This window comes from Equus caballus, chromosome 16 (genome assembly GCF_041296265.1).
Source record: "Equus caballus isolate H_3958 breed thoroughbred chromosome 16, TB-T2T, whole genome shotgun sequence".
Classification (NCBI taxonomy): Eukaryota; Metazoa; Chordata; class Mammalia; order Perissodactyla; family Equidae; genus Equus; species Equus caballus.
In genome coordinates this window covers 80,626,405-80,647,382 of record NC_091699.1, presented here as the reverse complement: position 1 = coordinate 80,647,382, position 20,978 = coordinate 80,626,405, and the positions used below count along the sequence as shown (strand labels likewise).

Here is a 20,978-nt window from a genome sequence, read left to right as displayed (position 1 = left end):
CCTTCCCACGTCTCTACTCCATGCCAACTTCCCATTTTAGTAGAGGGAGATAAACAAGTAAAATGTTTAGGGTGCCAAATAATGGAGTCTACCCAACAAATGGTGCTGGACAACTGGATATCCACATGTAAATGAAGTTACACTATTACCTCATACCACATTCCAAGATTAACTCAAAATGGACCACAGATCTAAACGAAAGAGCTGAAACTACAAAACTCTTAGAACAAGCATCCGTCTTTGTGACCTTGGTTAGGTAATGATTTCTTAGATACACCAAAGCAAAAGCAACTAAAGAAAAAATAAACTGGGCTTCATCAAAATTATCTTTTGTTCTTCAAAAGACACTATCAAGAAAGTGAAGATTGGGGGGCTGACCCGGTGGTGCAGTGGTTAAGTCCACACGTTTAGCTTCGGCGGCCCGGGGTTCGCCAGTTTGGATCCCGGGTGCAGACCTATGCACCACCTGTCAAGCCATGCTGTGGAAGGCATCACACGTATAAAGTAAAGGAGAATGGGTACAGATGTTAGCTCAGGACCAGTCTTCCTCAACAAAAAGAGGAGGATTGGTGGCAGATGTTAGCTAAGGGCTAATCTTCCTCAAAAAATAAAAATAAATAAAAAGGGTAACTTATCTCAGGAAAACAAGTTGGTTAGGAGCTGGCCCGTAGCCAAGTGGTTAAGTTCACATGCTCCACTTTGGTGGCCCAGGGTTTCACCGGTTCAGATCCTGGGCACAGACCTGGCACTGCCCCACATGCCACAAGAAAAAGGACCCACAACTAAAATACACAACTATGTGCTGGGGGGATTTGGGGAGAAAAAGCAGAAAAAAGAACAAAGTTGGTTAAAAAAAAACTATAGAGGAACTTAAAGGATGGGAGAGTGTGAATTTTTTTGAGTGTTCTATTTTAAATAGGGCTTTCAAGAAAAAAAAATCTCGGTCTGTGGTATACAGTGGAATACTACTCAGGCATAAAAAAAAAAAAGACAAATTCATCCCGTTTGCAACAACATGGATGGACCTGGAGGGAATTATGCTAAGCGAAATAAACCAGACTGAGAAAGACAAACACCAGATGATTTCACTCAAGTGGAATACAAACAAGCACATGGACAAAGAAAACAGTTCAGGGGTTACCAGGGGAAGGGGGGTGAGGGGTGGGCATGGGGGGTGAAGGGGAGCACCTATGTGGTGACAGACACGAAATGATGTACAACTGAAATCTCACATTGATATAAACTATTGTGAACTCAAAAAACAAGAAAGGGGAAAAAAAAAGAAAAAACCTCAATCAAGTACAAAAGAATGACCAAATTGTAATTTGCTAACATTAAACAAGTAAACTCCATTACCAAAAATGACTTAAAACATACTTTCTCTAGTTTCGAAATTTAGGGACTATAATCCAGACTAAACCCTGAAATTTAAAATGTCTGCTCATTTGAGAAATTTTTATAAGCTTCTCAAAGAACAAGCCCTCAAATCTTTAGTGTACACTGTAAAGACTGTAGATTCCATTGTCAGCACTTAAGACAACAAAATTTAATATAGTTAACAAAGACAAAAATAGATTTCAATGCTTTATCTTTGGAAAAGAATATTCCTCACAGCTTTGCAGCCACTTTCAGTCCAGGCCTGTCTTTTCAACATTGAGTAGTGCGCAAACATTTCTCAAACAGAAAGTTCACTCCTGAGATGAGAATATCCTCCCACAGCAAAGGAGGCACGACATCAATTTACCATTTTCAAAGATAGATTAAGGGTTAAGAATAAAAACTATCAGACTCCCAAATCCATATATTTACTTTTTATTGAATTTGTTAATGTTACAGAGTTCTTGCACTGCCAAACCATGCCTGAGAATTCAAAGAAAGAAATGGTACAATGGACAGCCTCATCCACCCATCATACAGTATATTAAAACTTGATTCATGTGCATTTTGATAATTTCACAATCTTTTAAAAAGTTATAACAAGAGTTAGAATTTTAAATCTCCTGAAGGTCTTCAGATTTCTAGAACAGCATACCATTAAATAACAGTTCCACATATTCATCTCAGTTCATTCTTCAATAACACAACCCCTAACAAAATTTTGCTAGAAAAAATGCATACTTTTCTGGGGAAACATGTGGCTCAAGGTCCAAGAGATTATTTAAGATTTTGGTTTCCAAAGGAAGTCTTCAGTTTAACCAAGAATCTCTCGTTTTCTCGCTTCCTCGGCCAACCTCTCCTTGGCTGGCTCAGCTACTCACCCACGTCAGGAGGCAGCCATCCTCCTGCCACCTCAGAGAACGCCAGCATGACTGCCCAGCGACGGTTGGCAGGTCCCGTCAGGAGAGACTGTGACCCTCCGAGGAGGCCGATTCCCCCATGGACACTTTCATCAGACTGAACTCCTACAGGAAGACGCTCCCCCAGCAGGAGAGTTTGACTCACCCATTCGCTTCACTCTCGCCAGTAGCAAGTCTGCAACTCCGGCATTTGGCAAAGGGATTTATTATAGAGAAACCCACACTCTGCACCAAGTGGTCACACACCACTGTGAAATATTTCTATCGAACCAAAGATACAAAACTAGCAAATTACCAGACTATCTCATTAGATGGAAAGACTTTTCAGGAATCCTGGGTAGCTTCCTGCAGTCCCTTTCAAGGACTAAAAACTACTGGACAGTTTAAGCTGTAATCATTAAAAACAGAAGTGTACATAACCTGTCTCTTTGCCCGACTCTCCAAACGAACAACGTAAAGACACACCAGAAGGCTGATAATAGAGTTGAGCTGGGACAATCACTGCATCTACAGAATGTCCAACACCTTAAAATTTGGGCACAAGTATCTGGAATTCTTGTCAAAGATCAGGCAAGATCCCTGACACTTAAGTGGGGTTGAGGTTGCGATTCCGCACACGTTGCTCTGACTCTTTAAGGGCAGGTCAGCGAATCCCTCGGCCGGAGCGAAGCACACTGGTTCCGCTGCAGTCCACCTACCGTTCAGACCTGATCAGAGGAGGCCGTAGCAGCACCTGAAGGAGAGCCCCCTGCATCCACCCCTTTATAAAAAAGGCTATTTGGTTCCACTCTAGGGATTGGCAAATCCACGAGACATTTCCCAATTCTAATGCATATTTCAGGTTACTTACTTAACCAAGCAATATGCTCCGTCAAAGGACTCATTCCAAGTCAAAGCAAAAAAAGGCCTTAAAGTGGAACACAGAAAAAGCACTACCCAAATAAAAAATTACTAAAAGAAACAAGATTATTCCCTCCCCCACCCCCTTTCCCACTTGGTGGACCCAAGTTTGGTTGCATTTAATTTGTGGTTACCTCAGAATACAACTCAAAGTTTAAATTATAAATCACAGCCCTATACAGATTATCTGAACACATCAGTTCCTTTGAAAGCCGCATGTTCCGGAAGTCTAAGACAGCCACAGCCCAGACAGAGCGCTCCTGAAGGGTGGGGCACAGGACAGGTTAATTAAGGTCACTTAAATCTTCCTTTTACAGCAGATCAGAACCCCAATGGCTGACTTTCTGCAGGATTTCTGATAGGAATCCAGTAGAGCTGGTTTCAAGTTTCACATCGACACCTAACAGCTGTAACCTCCTCATCCAGAAGCTGTGATCCATGCGAAGTCCACAACGAGTGCAGCAAACCTGAGGTAGTCAACCCTTGTGAAGGCTCAGTATCTGAACACAAAAAGATTTCGAAATGACCACTGGCTGCAGCTTTTGTTTTTGCTTTGTATTTGCAGAGCAATTATGAAAGAACACTGCTGAATCTAGTTCACACATTTCTACAAGGAAAACCCCCCTAAATCCAACACACAGAGAGAGCGGGGAGCTTCCACAGCACAACGGGCCGGTCGCTTCTAGCGAGTGGTCTGCCTCGGGTGGAGATCCAGCAGAGACGGGCTGACGGAGGGCTGCTCCTGGCGTGAGCTGTGGTCTAGCTATCCTAGCGGGGTGAGCCAAGACCAGTCCTTAACTGGACTGTGCGCAGCTGCTCCTCTGACCTCCCAGCACAGCACACCGGTTGTCTAGCTGCAGTGTAGGGGCCTGGCTTCCTGAAACCTCATCCCTACGTCTAGTTCTGTGTCTGACTACTTCAAAGCTCTTCTGCATCCCTTTATCCCTAAGGGAAAAGAAATGTCATCAGTAAATATTTCCTCTTCACTAAGTTGTTCTGAAAATACTCATCTGTGAATTTAAAAAAGAAAAGGTCATCCCTTAGAAGAATCTCAAGGGAGGGGACAGGAGGAGAAAACTGGTATATAAAATCTTAACCAGACCATTTTTAAGGCTTCAATTGAACAGAAAACACAGCATTCTTCACTGAAGCTCTACGGTCCTGTTTTCTGTGGGAGCGAATCTGAATACTATGAATTGCAAACCTATTTTGGGACCAACTTGAAGACAGACACAAAGTTAGAAAGCCATCTAATGACATGGTGATTCCTTCTACTTTTTTGCAAATGATAGACAATGCATCTCTCTTTCTTTATGTGTTAAGTAAGGGCAACTATTTCCTCATTCAAGTAAAGTTCTATCCATTATTCAGTGATTTCTCCTCACTACTTTATGGGAGTGGATCACATAAAGACGAGTGGTGAGTCACGGCTCCCATTTTGTAGGACAGAGCAGAGGAACAAGTCCGAGTGGAGGTTTAAATTCAAACCAGTTGTGCTCTCAGAGGCAAAAAGGCTGGGATTTACTTTAAAAGCGACCCAAAAAAACAGTATTTCCATCTGATGTCATTTACATTCTTCCCATTTTATTTACTTTTAAAAATTCATGTCCCTAAGTAAGATGTGGATGTGCCATATGTGGTCATTTAACTCCAGGTAGCATTCATTTTAAGTACCTGCTGAAATAAGATTATTTTAATATTAGATTTATAAATGCCAGTATCTGTCACCTATTCACAGCAACTGGGAACACAATGAAACATTGCTCTTACTTTTCTAGTTTCTGTATAAGGAATATAAACCAGCAATAATGTACTTATAAAGAAATGAAGAATTCTAACCGGATGAGACTTGTCATCACTACAGAACACAGCCCAGGGATGGGAGACTTTCGCAGACGAAGTCTGTCTTTGGCGGCCCCTCCCCTCGCCTCCTCCAGGGCCCACCCCCCCTTCCCCCATCCTGGGCACACAAGCCCCAGCCTAATTCTCAGCCGCCTTTCAGCTGCAGCCTGGGCTTTACCAAGGAGTAACCCCCACATCTCATCTCATCCCCTACAAGCGACTGAGCTCCAGAACAAAGCGCAGTCAGAGCGCAGTACTCACTTCCGGCTCTCTACGTGCTTGGCAGTGGACTGCAGGGATGGGAACTGCGTGTCGCTGTATATCTCTGGCGGTCCTTGTGGGGTTTTCCTTGTTGTGGTTAACCGGGCTCCGGGAGGCCTATACACACCACTAGTCATTGCCGGTTCGGGGGTTTCTGTAACTAACATTTCATAACAGTTTAGAAAAACTATTCAAATGCTTGCCATTTTAATAAGTTATTCCTGCATTCCCGATCATGTAACAATTACAGAAAAAACCCAACACCTGCGTAAGAAGAGCCTCTAGACAACAGAACAAAGTGTATCTGAGGAAATGTCTGAAAATGGAAATATTCTACTTCTCCAGGGTAAAGTAGACTTCCCTTCCATGTACAATTTTAATCATTTATGCAAATGAGTTCGATAAGTCAATTTACTGCCAGTGGAAAAGGAATGTGCTGGCCCTGGAGACGCGCCTCCTCAGGGACTGCCTTTCAGAACATGACCACTTCAGTCCTCAGTTCACACATCAGTAAAGGTGGACAATCGCTTCTTTACCTGGTTGCTGGGTTAGTTAATAAGATGCCATGTGTAAAGAACTTATTTAAACACCCATGTCAGGTGTTTTTTAACTCTAAAGATGACTAATAAAAAAAACAATAAACTACAAGATATCCTTAATTATTTCATTGTCTTACATACCATCAATGGATTTTAAGGTTCTTTCTCTTTTTATTTTCTTGTAAAACAGGGGAAAAAAATAAGCAGCTGAGGGCCCGGCGCGGTGGCACAGCGGTTAAATGTGCACATTCTGCTTCGGCGGCCCAGGGTTCGCTGGTTTGGATCCCGGGTGTGGACATGGCACCACTTGGCACGCCATGCTGCGGGAGGCATCCCACATATAAAGTAGAGGAAGATGGGCATGAATGTTAGCTCAGGGCCAGCCTTCCTCAGCGAAAAGAGGAGGATTGGCAGCAGTTAGCTCAGGGCTAATCTTCCTCAAAAAAAAAAAAAAGCAGCTGAGTAGCCCAACGTCGTCTTCATAGCTCACATTTTGGGGATAAAGCCTTCTAGCTTTTTCCTGTATCATTTTCCACCCATCCTCAATATGGACTTACTGTCTTATACATGTTTTCCACTTATCAAAAACTTCATTTCATCATCTACGTCATCAAATATTAGCTGAAATATAATGCAGCCATTTGAGTACTACTATGAAGGCTCTATCTTCTATATAGTTTTTAATTATATGGGGGAAAGCTGGCATGTAACACGCATTCATTAGTTACTGAGCTCCTACTATGTGTCAGGTGCTGTTCTAAACTACACAGTGGGGATACAAACGTTAACAAAATGAAAACCCCTGTCTTCATGGACCATATATTCTGGCCACTAGCCACATGTGGCCATTTAAAATGAAATAAAATTAAAAATTCAGTTCCTCGGTCACACTGGCCACATTTTAAGCACTCCATAGCCACATGTGGCCAGCAGCTACCGCAGCGAACAGTCCTATTCCATCTCTGCAGAAAGCCCTGTCAGACAGTGCTAGTGCAGAGGAAGGAACAAAACATGCAAAAAGACGGGGGCCACACCAAAAGTTCACGTGGGGAAGGGCCTATAAAGGGAGCACAAAGTGAAGGGGCTGTGATTCTCAATGAGGGGGTCCAACAGGGTCTTGGTAATGGCGGAGAAACTGAGCAAAGGTGTGCAAGAAGGGAGGCAGCAAACACATCTGGAGTTGCAAACAAGCCAAGCTGGTGCGACAGCCGGTCTGCAAAGGGTGTTTCACTGGAGCACAGCTACACTCACTGGGGGTCTGCACCGTGGACGGCTGCTTCTGGGCTACAAGAGCAGAGCCGAGCACTGCTAACAGTCTGCATGGTCCTCAAAGCCTCAATTATTTACTATCTGGCTCTTTACGGAAAAAGCGCCTGCAGTAGCAGCGGGCCCGGTACAGTCAAGCAGCAGAGTGAGCCAGGATCAAATTAATAGAGAAACAAAGTCAGAAAGGGGATCATAAGGCGGCGTGTAAGGCCTGTGAGTCACTGAGAACTTCAGCTTCTCCTCTGACTGGAGGGGACGCTACTGGAGGTTTGTGGACAGCACAGGGATGTGCTCTGCCACCCTGGAAAAGATCACCACTCTGGCTGCTGGCTGTGCTGGGAACAGCGTCTATGTGGAGAAGCAGGCAGACCAGATAAGAAGCTACCTCAGTAATCCATGTAAAACAGGATGACAGTTCAAACCACAGCGGGAACAGTGGAACTGGTGAGAACTAGTCATATAAACAGTCTGAATTTATCTTGGAAATAAAACCAGAAAGAATTTACTGACAGATTAGATTTGGGTTTGGAGCCAGAGAAAGGTGTCAAAGACGACTCCAAGGTTTGCAGCCTAAATGACTGAAACAATAACAGAGATGAGAAAGGCTGTGGGGGGTCGGGGGGGGGGGGGCACGACACAGGAGTCCAGTTTTGGAAATGCTGAGACTGCCATGCTGGGTAGGCAGTTAAGATACACGTCTGGCGTCCAGGGGGGATCTGAGCTGATGTCGTCAACTTAAGAGGTATTGGCTTTAGAGACTGCCAAACGAGTGAGGGTGCAAAGAAAAGACAGGCAAGGACTCAGTGCTGGGGCCAACTAGCACTGGGAGGCAGGGAAGAAGTACCAGGACGGGAGAATGAGAACCAACCAACCAGATGGCAGGAGAATGCGGTGTTCCGGATGCCAAGAGAGAGTGTGTATGAAAGGGGTGACCAACTGGGGCAAATGCTGCTGATGGGGCAAATCGGACGAGGACTGAGACATGAGCAGTGGACTCAGCAACGCAGAGGTCATTAGGGACCACAGGCTGATGCAGTTAAAAAACAGGTTAAATGGAAAAACGTATACATAACAAAAGGATGCAAAAGTGCTGATATAAGTAGCTAACTGTGATCTCTAACAGTAAGATTTGGGGTGATTTGTTATTCTTTATTTTATTCTGTATAAAATAACAGGTATACATTAAAGCAACGTTTCTCAAGCTTTTTTCATTATTGCCCTCCTAAGGAGCCTTTTTAGACATTTTTTTCCTAACCCCCACCCCACTGCCCCAGAAAGGTTAACACCACAGACACACTGTACACCTGTTGACAGACTGGCCCTGTGCTGGGCCACAAAGCACTCTAAGAGCTAAGATTTCTACCCCTCAAAAACCATATTTTATCTTCTTGGGAGTAACAAAATCCATCCTTCTAAGAATTCATGTTTTAAGACAGAGTTAAATTGGGTATGGGAAAAAAAAAAGACAAACACAGGTGAAACCAGGTACCCAATATTCCTTAATCTGCCAAAAAGAGAAATAAATCCTTAAATAAATTCAGCAAGTTAGTATACATATAAATTTAAGCAGCCTATAGAAAAGCAATATATCTTAACTTCTAAATTCCTTCAGTTAGGGTGTGGAAAGTCTTTAAACACACATGCAAACCTCTCTCCCAGGAAGGTAAAAGAGCCCCACGCACCCCCACCACAAGCACGCATTTAGTCGCCAGCTGGTCACATACAAAATGATACACAAACATCTTCATGACAATAAAATACTAGCGTTACCAATTCCTGGAGCAGGAGGTGCTTGCACCGGAGCTGTTTTATTCCAGGGACCTGAAGATTTCTCTACACCACCTCCTCCACCTCCACCTTCTTCCCAGTTATCACCTGGATCTTCTCTCTTTTCATTATCCTCTTCTTCCTTTTCACTATTGGAAAAGCAAACAAACGATTTCAATTACAGAACCACCAGGAAAACTGTCAGTCCGAATCCTCAGTTCTATCAATGCCGGTCTGTGCAACTCTGGAGTCACTTAACCTCTTCAAAGCCCAAATGCCCCACTTGTTGAAGAGAGAGAGAAAGAGAAACGGGATTTTATACATTGGGACTTCCACTTGACTTCATGTGAAAGGATTTCATGCTGAAAAAGGTTTAGAAAACCACTCAGTCTCAGAGTCTCTACTTCCGTTTGTGGAAACCTCATACACTCAAGAACAGTTAGAAACATTTAACATACTGACGTGCCAGGCTCATGACAATCTGCGTGATTATTTATAGCAGCCCCAAGTAAGAGCAGGACCCCAGCTGCTGGTTCAAGCCACTCAGGGAGGGAAGAGAGGGCACTCTAACATGAAATGCAGAGAAAAGGGTGACTTCAAGGATTAAAAGTGTAATTACTAGATTTTTCTAGGACAAGAGTGTACAAACAGGCATTTATGGTAAGCATATTTTTAGTGATCAAATGAATGGTTTCTAAAAGTTGTATAATTTCACATTTGCTAATCCTTAGTACATGTTACAAAATACTCTCAAAATTAGAATTCACCATTCCAACGGAGGAAACATCAGTGTTCAGTGTTTACATCAGCGCTACAGATTTTATTAGAGTCTCTACTGTCTGACACACGGAATACAGAGAACTGGTCCCTAACACCAGATATGTGTCACTCATTTAATAAAGAAGAGACTACAACAACTCAGTCTTTGGCTTACTAGTGATTATAAATGCAAAAGAAATCCTCAGGGGTAACACACCATCCTAAGATTGCCTCCAGTGGTTTTTACGCCAATTTTTTATTTCTTTATTCTTAAATGGACTTGAGTCAGAAATCTGTAATTTCTCCAAGGTATCTCTGATTATTTCTCCTTTTGCTGGATTATTTATTACTATTTTATATCAACCTGACTGTTCTAAATCATCAAGTATATGTATCTTGTCTCTCTATCCTGCTGGCTTGCTGGCAGGGAGACTGACAAATCAAACTTCCTTCTGTAGCTCTTTGCCCTCGCTGCTGATGCACCTGACAGACCACCCACCTTTCCCCTGAACTATTCTCCATGACAACGCTGGTTTTTCCTAGGTCTTCAACTTGTCGGTCTCCTTCACCATTCTAACTACCCATTTCCCTTCTATTAAAAAAACACATGGCTGTTGCCCACAGCTCTGTCCCTAGCCTGCCACTCTTTTAAGATATTTTCTCCTTCTGATAATCTGATCCATGATCATGGCCGTAATAATGAACAGATGACTCCCGCCTTGGGAACATCCCGACCTCTCTTGGCTTCTGCAAAAGGACATCTAAGGATGAATCCCCTCCGTTTCTATTAAAACAAGACAAGTCCTGACTACAAGACGAATTTCTTAAACAGCTAATGGTCTCCTTTAAAGACACTTGTAAAAAATTTCAAAGATAATGGTAGCATCATCTGAATTACCCACCAACCAGAGATGATTCTAGAATTCAGAGGCTTAGGGTGGCAGTAAGGAAGGGAGAGGGGAACAAACATCTTCGATTTGCATTTATAGCAAGATTTTACTTAAGACTATAATTTGAGGAAAAAGGGATGGAGATCATGGCCAAGCCACTCCAGTTTTCCTTTTCCTTAACACGTGAGAGAATCCTATGCAGCTATTTAAAATGTTGTGTTAGGGAAAATAAAATAAAATGTGTTAGGCCTACACTAACATGGAGGTAGCATTCCTGCATATTAAACCAATAACTTACTAAAATAAAATCCATATATCTAATAAGTAGAAAGACATCTGGAATTATTTTTTAAATATTAAAAGAAGAAATGAGCGATTCTAAAGCTGTCCAGACTGGCTGGTTCAAGTCCTCCGGGCTCTACCGTTTACTAGCCAGGAGACTGTGAAGACAACACTTCACTTCTGCAGGCCTCAGTTTCCTCGTATGCAAAATGGGGATAACAGCCCCATTATGACGAGCGAGTGAGTGAACAGACACACAGTGCTGAGAACAGTGCCCAGCACACAGTAAGTGCTGGAAATGTTCACTCGTATGTGCTTTTTAATATTTGCTTGAATTTTCATACAAGCAGCACATATACCATCTTTGTAATAGAAGGAAAAAAAAAACATGAAAGGGGCTGGCCCGGTTGCCTAGTGGTTAAGTTTGCAGGCTCTGCTTCGGCGGCCTGCGGTTCACAGGTTCGGATCTCAGGCACGGACCTACACACCACTCATGAGCCATGCTGTGATGGGCATCCCACATACAAAATAGAGGAAGACTGCCACAGATGTTAGCTCAGTGACAATCTTTCCCAAGCGAAAAGAGGAAGATTGGCAGCAGATGTTAGCTCAGCGCAAATCTTCCTCACAAAAAAACCCCAAAAACATGAAAACACATTCTTTTCAAATGAATTTTTAAAAATGGATACCAAACAGTAGGATTCTGTGTTCTAAAACCTGTAAGTGGAATGAACGACCAAGTAAGGATGTGGAGGTCATAATCTATCCAGGAGTCTAACTGTGGTATCCAAACATCAGAATTGTCCCAAAAGAATTTCTTTTTCAAAGTAACCCACAGGGGGCCGGCCCCATGGCCAAGTGGTTAAGTTCACGCACTCTGCTTCGGCGTCCCAGGGTTTTGCCGGTTTAGATTCTGGGTGCGGACATGGCACAGCTCATCAAGCCATGCTGAGGCGGTGTCCCACATGCCACAACTAGAAGGACTCACAACTAAAAATACACAACTATGTACCGGGGAACTTTGGGGAGAAGAAGGGAAAATAAAAAAATCCTCAGGTAACCCCCATCTGAAACCAGGCCAGTGTACTCACACTCTAACGTAATTTGCTTGGTTCACAAGTACAAGCATGAGGGTTATTCACAGAGCTACAAGTGACTAGTTAGTAATGTCCCAGCATCCCAATCCTAGCAGACAGGGAGGGAAGACCCCCCACAAGGAGTTCAGTGCCTTTGTGGCACTTTCACACTCTTAGCCACCTGAGCTGTGATGGCTTCCAGTCGGTCATTTACACTTTGAAATGGTTAACTCAGCAATGCACTGGATCACAACTGTTCAAATATATATATTGGACTCTAAAAATAGCTTTCCCCTCAAATTACTTTAACATTTTATGATTAATATATCTAAACTCCAGAATTATCAGTCTGCAATAAACTGAAAACTAAAAAATGTTAACATTGATTCTGCCTAAGCAGAAGGGATTATGGATAATTCTTACAAATTTCTCTATGCTGTTATACTTTTCCAAGGTTCTTTAAAAAAAAAAAAAAAAGCATATTGGTTTCCTAATTCACAAAAAAATCTTACAGAAAAACTCCAACTTAGTCTCAGAATACTTAGTTTCATGTAAAAGAAGATTCCTTTGCTGTCTATTGTTCACCACCTCTTCACCCTCAGAGATAAGTGAAAAAAATGAATAAAATAATCACAAATCTAAAAAAGACTTTGATTATAAACTATTACTAAAAAGTAAGAGTGATTTGTTTAATTAGAGGGATTGTATATCTACAACAGGCACAAAAAGACAACTTATTTGGCTTCTTAAGATTCTGAAACATTAGCTAATCTAAACATTAGAAATTGTCTAGTCAAGACCCTTCATCAGCGGGAACTAAGGCCCAGAGATGCTAAGAGCCTTGCCAAAATGCCACAGTACTAAGGGCAGGGTAGACATGATTTAAACATCCTATTAATTTTTCATATTTACATATCTCAGAAAATGTCGAATTTCCAAATGCCAAAGCCAGAACAAGAATCATGTTGCAAAGAATTACTTCCACATAAGACAACTGGGCTAAAATTCAGTGTTTGACCCAAACATAATATATAGCTTCTCATCAGATAATTGGATGTTTTTAAACACTACAATGCTACTGGAAATTCATTATCACAACTATAATCTACTGTCTTAAGTATGCATAAGCCTGTGAGGCACCACTGGTGGGGTAAGGCAAATGACGATGCTGGGAAAGGAGTATTTACTGCACACCAACTACTCCAGGCAGCGCTCTACCGACCCTACAAAGTTAAACCTCGCAGTAACACTAAGGCAGGGAGAAGACCCACTGTGCACACGAGGAAACGGACACTCGAGCACCTTCCTCAGGGCTACAAAGTAGCAGAGCCAAGTCAGTGGGACCCCAGAGCCCATGCTCTTTCAGGCTGCCTCATTTCATTTCATCCTCTTTACAGCTCTAAGATATGACACAGAAATTTTCTCTATTTTGAGGTTTGAATAATCCACTTTCTTTAGTAAGGCTGATCAGGATTACGTATCCTGCAGCAGTATACTATTTATAAAGAACAGAATGTTCCTACCTCCCTATCTCAAGGGACATTACATGAGAATGTATGCATCCTAACCCCCCTTCCCCAACACCAGGGGGGAAGCAGCTAAAACAAAATCCAGACTTTACTGCGCTTCTGCTGGAATGCTGGGCATCTCCACTGGTTTGACCCTATTATCCAACCACTGTTAAAAGCAGTAAAATCGGGAGACAGAAACGGCCTGGTGAGCTATGCCTGGCAGCTTACAATGTCACTGCACCACATCCAAGAACTCTTTCTTGACCCCTTCATGGGAGACTAAGTGTCTCTCCTGTGCCCACAGCACCCTGCACACAACCTAAACGGTCACCGGTACTTACCAGAGCCCGAGGTATTTTTACAACCCCAAGCCCAGCACAACGCCTGGCACAGCCTGGCACACAGCAGTAACGCAAATATTTGCTACAATGAACCCAACATGAAAGCAGGAGTAATTTCTTCTCTTCAAAGGACAACCTAATCAGCTCTACCTAATGGGTCAAAGGTCTGGATTTAAGAAGGTTCCTAGAAAACCACCAGGCTCCAGGAACTCAACTCTTTATTGAAACATGACAAATCCTCAAATTCAGTAACCTCAAGTATTAAACAAAATCCTTCTTTCTCCCCAAAACCCATTTTAAAGACGGGAGAGGCGAGCCACAGGTCCTACTATCAACCAATAATCTAAGCTCAAGTGTTAGGCTCCTCTTTTATCTCCATCCCAAGGGCTTCCCTCTCAAGAACTTGTCTATAAATAATGACATGACCTGCAATAAGATCTATGAACTTACACACAAAACTTGACACGTGCCCTGAGATTACTCTTGGTACTTAAATCTTGAGCTAGTTGGTAAGTCTCAGAGAGGACATTAATATAGCATGTTTGCTGCTGCTGAGACTTTTCCCTTTCCAATGTACACTTACCTTGGATAAAGGTCCAGCATGTTAACACTCTGTGAGGATCAATGTCAAGACCTTTAAGACTGTATGCAGTATCTGCAGCTAACTGAAGAGAAAGCAAATATGGCCAGAATGATTGGCAGAGCTAAGCCAAGAGTATATGGTATGGGTACTTATTTTACTACTGCAACTTTTCTGAGGTTTGTAATTTTTCACAGCAAAAAGTTGGGAGAAAAAAATTTAAGATTATAGGCTGAGAATTTCAAGATACTTTAAGTCAACTTCTAGAGTTTCATTTTCCCTTGTCCCATACTGAGATAGCAAGGCTGCCTCTTTCTCAGACAGAAAAGATAACAGGTTAAAAGCATAAAGAATCTCCACCTCCAATCCCATAGAAAAGAGAAAATCTCATTTCTTTTCCATTCTAAGGGCTTTTGCCCAAAAGTTAAGACCTAGCCACAGAAGACAATCATTTGAGATCGCTAGCAACGTTTAACACACTAAGAGAAGGATTTTTGTTTGTATGGTTATAGTAATGCCAACTTGAACATGTCATTTTCTCCTACTGTGTCCACAGTGAACTGACTCACCAGGGTCTGACTTTAATCGTGATAACCTTATGTGCCTCCTCCACTCCCTCCCCTCAAACTTGGTGTTACAAATCAGGTGCTTCATGGTTAAACTGCAGAGAAACTCCCAAGAGTAAGTCATTCTGATTTATCCACTGAATTGAGAAGATAAGATTAATGTTAACCAAGTATTTTACAAAAGGTATTTTACAAAAGGTCCTGTTCAAAATTCTCCCCACCCTGAGTAGTTGTCTCAAGTTGATAGACAAGAACCAACATTCAAAAGTCAAGTGACTTGGCCAAGGTCACACGTAGGCAGCAAGGCTAAATGCAAACCCAGGTCTGTCTCTCCCCAAAGGTCGCATTTTTGCTACTTCATCAACTCCACCCCATTTATGTGAGTGGCTGACTTCCCACTCCTATGGACAAACGCGTCCTTCCCTGGGCTATTCAGTATATCAAGTGAAAGTTTTAGCCATTAGTATTAAAGCTCAGATGGCTTCTCACTCTCAAGCCTTTCCTGAAGCTGTCAGATTCCCCTTTAACGAATGATTTATGAAGGCAACGGAAACAGGGACCCCAGACTTCACAGTGACTGAGGACCCACAAAAGCAGCTTCCACGAGAACGTGTGTTTTTCAGTTAGCAGATTAGAAGACGACATCTGGACGGCCACCCAGGGGCAGTGATTAGATGCTAGCAATGAGAAAACATGATATAAAACTGCTAAAAAGCAGCACCTAAATGCTCATACAAGCTGAGATTTACTCATACCCCTGGCAAAGGTGAAGGACGTAAGTTATTTAAGAAACTTTTCACCGTCTCAGGACCAGCCAAAAAAGACTAACATAACCTTGAATATGGACATGGGAGATACTGTATATTGAATCACAGAAAAATAGGAACAGCTTAAACATCCTCCATAACATAAAATCCATTTCTAGCATCCAGTGAACCTGAAACCTCTCCCCTCCCCTTGGAAAGTGCTACTCTTGCTCAGTAAGTTCAACGTGACCCAACACTAGCCCTCCTGTCATGCAAGTCTTCAAGAATCCGCAGTCAGGAAGACTCTGGGGCCTGCAGTCAGGAAGGGCAGACCAAGAGCCTCATTCTACAACACCGTGGCGTAACCACACACAGACACGCCCACAACTCCCAATGATTCAGAACCTCATCCCCTCCTGCCCACTTTTACACTCAAAGCCCAGGAAAAAGAAAATAGGGATATTTTCTAAACCACACCTCTTCAAAAACACCTAACACAGTAAGAAGCCAAGAAGTGGCTGGGAATAAAACTCCAATCCAATCACTTCCACTCAACACCACTACAAAGGAATCTCAAGGGTGGAGAAAGCACATTTCCTAAGGTGCTCACCATTAGTCAGGTTTCACTTTGGATAAGCTCATGAAACGATGTCAAATAACCTAGGACATTAACGCCTAGCTGTGATAACTATTCAACAAATGTCAAAAATATGAGCCCAGGTTTCTGAGTAAGTTATTTAAGGCCATAAGCATTACCACCTAGAGAGGTCAAAGACAGTATTTTGTCAAGGAAAATTATTTCCTCCACTGTGTCATATGGTCCAAATTGCAAGCTTCAACCCAGAGGCGGTTCACCAGGATCATTTCTTTCTTTAAACTGGGAAGAGAGAGTTTTTAACCTTAAACCTGTTTTTTCTAACTTATGAACCCCCAATAAAAATGACATTTATCTACACGAATCTAAAACTAACTACCATAGATTAGACTTGATAAAATATACTCTTAATTTCAAGTCCTCTAAACCAACCAATCCAATTTTTAAAAATTACTGTTTTCTTGAACTTTAAAAATAAGGTGCTTAGACTATGATTCCATTCTTATAAAATTTTAGGGAAAATAGACCTATAGTGTTAGGATAGTGGCGATCCCTGGGGGTGAAGGCATGAATTACAAGGGGTTAGGAGAGGGGTTTTCTGCTCTACCAGTAACGTTCAGTTTTTCCACAACGGTGCAGATTACACAGGTCGGTTTCACAACGTGAGTATGTAAAAATCTGTACTTCTCTAAGTATGCTTCAATTACAAAAATATATATTAACTTGCTTACCGGAGAGGATGTGGAAACCATCCCCACTATTTTCGAAACAAAAAGAAAAACTAAGTTCAACCCCCCTACATTAAAAGTGAAAATTTTGAAACCACAAAATCCATTTTAGCTGCCTCCAATGAAAAGACCTAACCAGGAGTCGAAGTAGGCAAGCTCTCACAGGGTCTTGGAGCTGACAGCTAATTCCATCAGCATGTAGAAGGACTGCCAGGGGAGAGAGGGGAGGGAGAGACACAACGCAGAAAAGCCCTAATAAGCATATCTAAAGCATGATGATGTTCTGGTGCTAACAAAAGCCCAAAGACACAACACGTATCCTACGCGTTATCTTAAGACTTCGGTAACCAGACCATACCTTATTTGCATTGCCTGAACTCTGAGGCCGCTGTAATCAACCTCTTTTTGCTCAAATTCTTTCCACTCATCTTCATCCTGTAAAAACACACACCATTTGATCAATTAAAAGTTATTTGTAAAACCACAACTAAGGCAAATATGAGACTACGAAAAGGAGATCAAGCGGCTGGAGTTTCAAGTATGGACTCGTTTTCCGGCCAAAGCCCTTGCTTGATCCCGAGGCCAACTAGGCTGGAGGACAAACGTGCCCAGCGGTCAAACACTGTTACTTCCAGCGGGTTCCTCCATAAGAACTGCTACTTTGAAAGCAACTACGAAGAGCCGAAAGAACAGGTCCATAGCAACTCCACAACTAAATATGCACCTCCAGGTCGCCACGAGACTCTCCCTTTTCAAGGCTTAGGGCCCAGGTCACGCCAATTAGAACGGCCACAAACGCGATCCTTAGAACACTCAGACTACCGGGCTCAAGTCGGAAAACGGAATTACTCAGAGCAGACGTCACCCGACAGACGCCGCTCCGCGCTGGGCACCCCTCTCCCCCGCGGGTGCCGCCGCCTCGCTCCCGGCTCCGCCGCGCCACGCGGGGCGAAGGGGCGGGGCGGGCGGCTGAGGGCTGCCGCGGCCCCGTGCGAGCCGGCCCGACGTGAGGAGCCCACGTCACGTGGCCGGCCTCCGCGCCCGCCCGCCGCCCGCCCCTCCCGGCCGCCTCCCCGGGCCGCGGGAGCGCGGCCCGCGCCCCGAGTCCCGGCCTCCCCGGCCCCTCACCTTCGACACGGCCTTGGTGGCGGCCCCGGAGCCCGCGGCCCCCGGGCCCGCAGTGCCGCCGTCGCCCGGCCGGGCCCCCGCGCCCGCCCCGCCGCCCGCCGCGCCCGCGGCTCCGCTGCTCCCGCCGGCGCCGCCCGCCGCGCCCGCGGCGCTCGCCGCCCGGCTGCTCCGCTCCTTCTTCTTTTTCTTGTCCCGCTTGGCGAAGAAGTTGTCCAGGCTCCGCTCCTCCGTCTCGGCCATGGCCGCGGCCTCCTCGGCCCGGATGGGTGGGGCCGGCGGCGGGCACGGCCCGCGGGGCTCGGGGCTCGGGGCTCGGGGCTCGGGGTCGAGGCGGGCGCTGCGCTCACGCTCCCGGGCGCGGCGCCGCCTCCGCCCCGCGGGGTCGCCGAGGCGAGCGCGGCGGGGCGGGCGGCTCCCCCCGCGTGCCGGCGGGCGGTGGTACGGTTCGCCGCGGGACTCGCGCGACGCGGCTGCCGCCCGACCCGCCGGAGCTGCCGCTGTCGCCGCGCCCGCGGTGCAGGATCCCGCCCGCTCCGCAGCCGGAGGGGAAGACGGACGCGCGGGCCGGAGGCTCCTGCGACAGTGCTCGGCTAGCGGCGGCGCGTGCAGAAGGGAGGCGCGCGCGCGCAGGCCCGGCGAGGAGGGAGAGGAGGAGGGACAGGAGGAGGGAGGGGAGGGAGGGGGAGGAGGGAGGGCGGGCCACCAAGAGAGAGGCAGCGCCCGCGCCGGCGCACTTAGCTCCGCCCGCCGCTGGGGGAGCGCGGAGGGGAGGGCGGTGGGAGGAGACGGAGGCCGAGCTGGCAAAGGGGCCAATCAGGTACCAGGACGAAGCGCTGAGGCAACAATCCCTCCCTCAGACGGGGCGGGGCCGTGGCGTGGGGGCGGGGAAAGGAGGGTGTATGCTAAATAAGTGACGCTCCTGTTGAGCTCTGCCTTCCGATTGGCCGAGGGTTTAGCCTTGAGGGCGGGCATTTAGAGGACTGGTTGGTGACTTGGCTAGAGAGGTGTGGTCCAAGGGGTGGGTGGGTGCTGTCTGGGCGCATGCGTAGGGTACACGTGTGTCTGCTCTCCCAGAGCGAACTGGTGGCCTTGTGATCCTTTGAACTTTAGCGAAACGGAAAGGAATAGCGTTAACCTAGCTACGTTAAAGATGGGACCTCCCCCTCTGCTGGCCTCTGTACTTGCACCCTCTGCGGTCTGGCAACTATTAATTTTCATCTTACGGGATGATCATTATGAAAGTGAGAGAAGTCGTGGGCTTGAAGTTTAGGTCTCCTTTACCAAGAGATCTTTAATAAGAGAGTAGGTAGATAAAAGGGGGTTAATTTTGTCTGAACGCCGCCTTCTACTAGATATGTCTAATAAGACCAAGCTAAATAATTCTAACCCTCAAGCTCCTGATCTGTAAAGTAGGGATGTTAGCTCTCACTAGGTACCTGGGGAAAGAGTACCTTTTGGCTGCCCAGCACAGTGCTCAACACGTTAGATGACAGATAAATGGTTTTTTAATACATTTAAATAGTGCACCCTGCCTTGGCTTGAGTCTGGACGATGACTGCAATTTCTCCTTACCTTTTATCCCTGATAAAAGGAGGGGAATGGTATATCATAGGGGCGGGGGATAAAATGCTGGTGTTAAACCGGCTTTACCATTTAAGTACCCTATAGGCCTTGAGAATGAAATGAATCCTTGCATATGAAAAAAGTGGTCTAATGTAAGGTATTAAACTTTCCACTTCCTCATTGTAAGGACAGAGAACTGTCACAACCACCGAGGAAATGACTCAGACATATGTTAGTAGCCTCATGGAGCAGATAGAGCGGAGTCAGTAAATGGAGGCTCTCCTTTGTCTCTTGCTTTACAGTTTCCCCAGTAAAGGTAGTCCTCTCCCCTCCCCTACCTCCACTACCTTTAAAGAACTTAGGCCAGGATGTATCAAAGAAGTATATCAAGGACCTAGCCTTGGCCAACAACAAGCTTACGTATTATTCCCCAAACATAAACTGCCCCCAACCATCCTTCTGTGATGTCCCTTTATCTTCCTGTGATGTAGGCCAAGTTCAGTACTGGCCCCCACCCCCAGCTTCCTTAACATCTGTGATCAAATTTCTTTTTCTTCCTTTCTTTCCCTCCCTTCCTTCTTTTGTTCGTTCGTTCTTCATCTATGAAGCACCTATTTGGCTATATTTAAGGCACTGTGCCTTATTCTAGGTTGAGTAATTCGTCATTCCTGCGTTCAACTCCCTTATAATCTAGAAGAAAAGATCTAGACATGAATAACTGGAGTTCAGTCCTGCCTTTCTTAGGTCCCCATCAATATATCAGTGTCTTGAAGGAATTAATGACTTGGGAAAATGCAGAGAAGGAAGAGCAGTTGAGGATTGACCCAGCAAAATTCCCCTCTAGATTTTTCAGTGTGACTGATGGCACACTCCCAGAACTTGATTAGATGTAAGAAATTCAGGTCAGGCCAGTAGAGAGACCAGCATCTTTGTGGTTATGTCTTTGTCTGTAGTTAATTCTCTTCTCCATGAAGCTGGTCCCTTCCTTTTTGAATCCCTCTCCCTGAAACCCGCAGCACATATTCTCACCTGTTCTTCCTCTTAAATCTCCCCTGCTACCCTCCTCCAGACCGGTTACACAGAGCCTTGAATCCTGCCATCACCACTGCCCTCGTCATCACCCGCCCGCATCTTGAAGCATCCTCCAGCTCTCTCTTGATGAAAGTGTCTCCCCTCCACCTTCCAACGTTTGAACCTTCCCCATCTTTACAGTGAAACAGGCCTTCTCTTGTCCCTGCTACATGGAAAGTTGAATAGTGGTGAGGCCTCAGACCCTTCCCAGGCATCTCAGCACATCTTCTAAGGATCCTAAATCTGTCCGCGCAAGGAAATTTCTTTTTC

The 20,978-nt window shown here is 45.0% G+C and overlaps 1 protein-coding gene across 15 annotated transcripts; it reads right to left on the bottom strand.

Moving 5' to 3' along the window:
- Positions 1–1,796: 1,796 nt before the first annotated feature.
- CDV3 (CDV3 homolog) lies at positions 1,797–18,718 on the bottom strand. 15 transcript variants are annotated; one of them, XM_023620947.2, is made up of 5 exons: positions 18,075–18,718; positions 17,305–17,381; positions 8,876–9,021; positions 5,301–5,460; positions 1,797–4,142 (listed from the first exon to the last, which is right to left on the bottom strand). In XM_023620947.2, exons 1-5 carry the CDS (start codon positions 18,312–18,314, stop codon positions 3,992–3,994), a joined length of 774 nt encoding a protein of 257 aa, XP_023476715.1. In that variant the 5' UTR covers positions 18,315–18,718; the 3' UTR covers positions 1,797–3,991. The 15 variants fall into 15 exon arrangements, with proteins under 15 accessions (XP_023476715.1, XP_023476718.1, XP_023476717.1 ...); XM_023620950.2 differs by having other exon boundaries at positions 1,797–4,871; positions 18,075–18,466; XM_023620949.2 differs by having other exon boundaries at positions 1,797–4,874; positions 18,075–18,465.
- Between the last annotated feature and the right edge of the window lie 2,260 nt (positions 18,719–20,978).

Excerpts from the sequence above, each read along its gene's own strand:
- CDV3 (XM_023620947.2), bottom strand. The coding sequence starts at position 18,314 with ATGGCCGAGACGGAGGAGCGGAGCCTGGACAACTTCTTCGCCAAGCGG. Across the intron at positions 17,382-18,074 it reads CCACCAAGGCCGTGTCGAAG|GATGAAGATGAGTGGAAAGA; the intron begins GTGAGGGGCCGG and ends GTGTTTTTACAG. Across the intron at positions 4,143-5,300 it reads AAGCACGTAGAGAGCCGGAA|GGATAAAGGGATGCAGAAGA; the intron begins GTGAGTACTGCG and ends CTTTTCCCTTAG.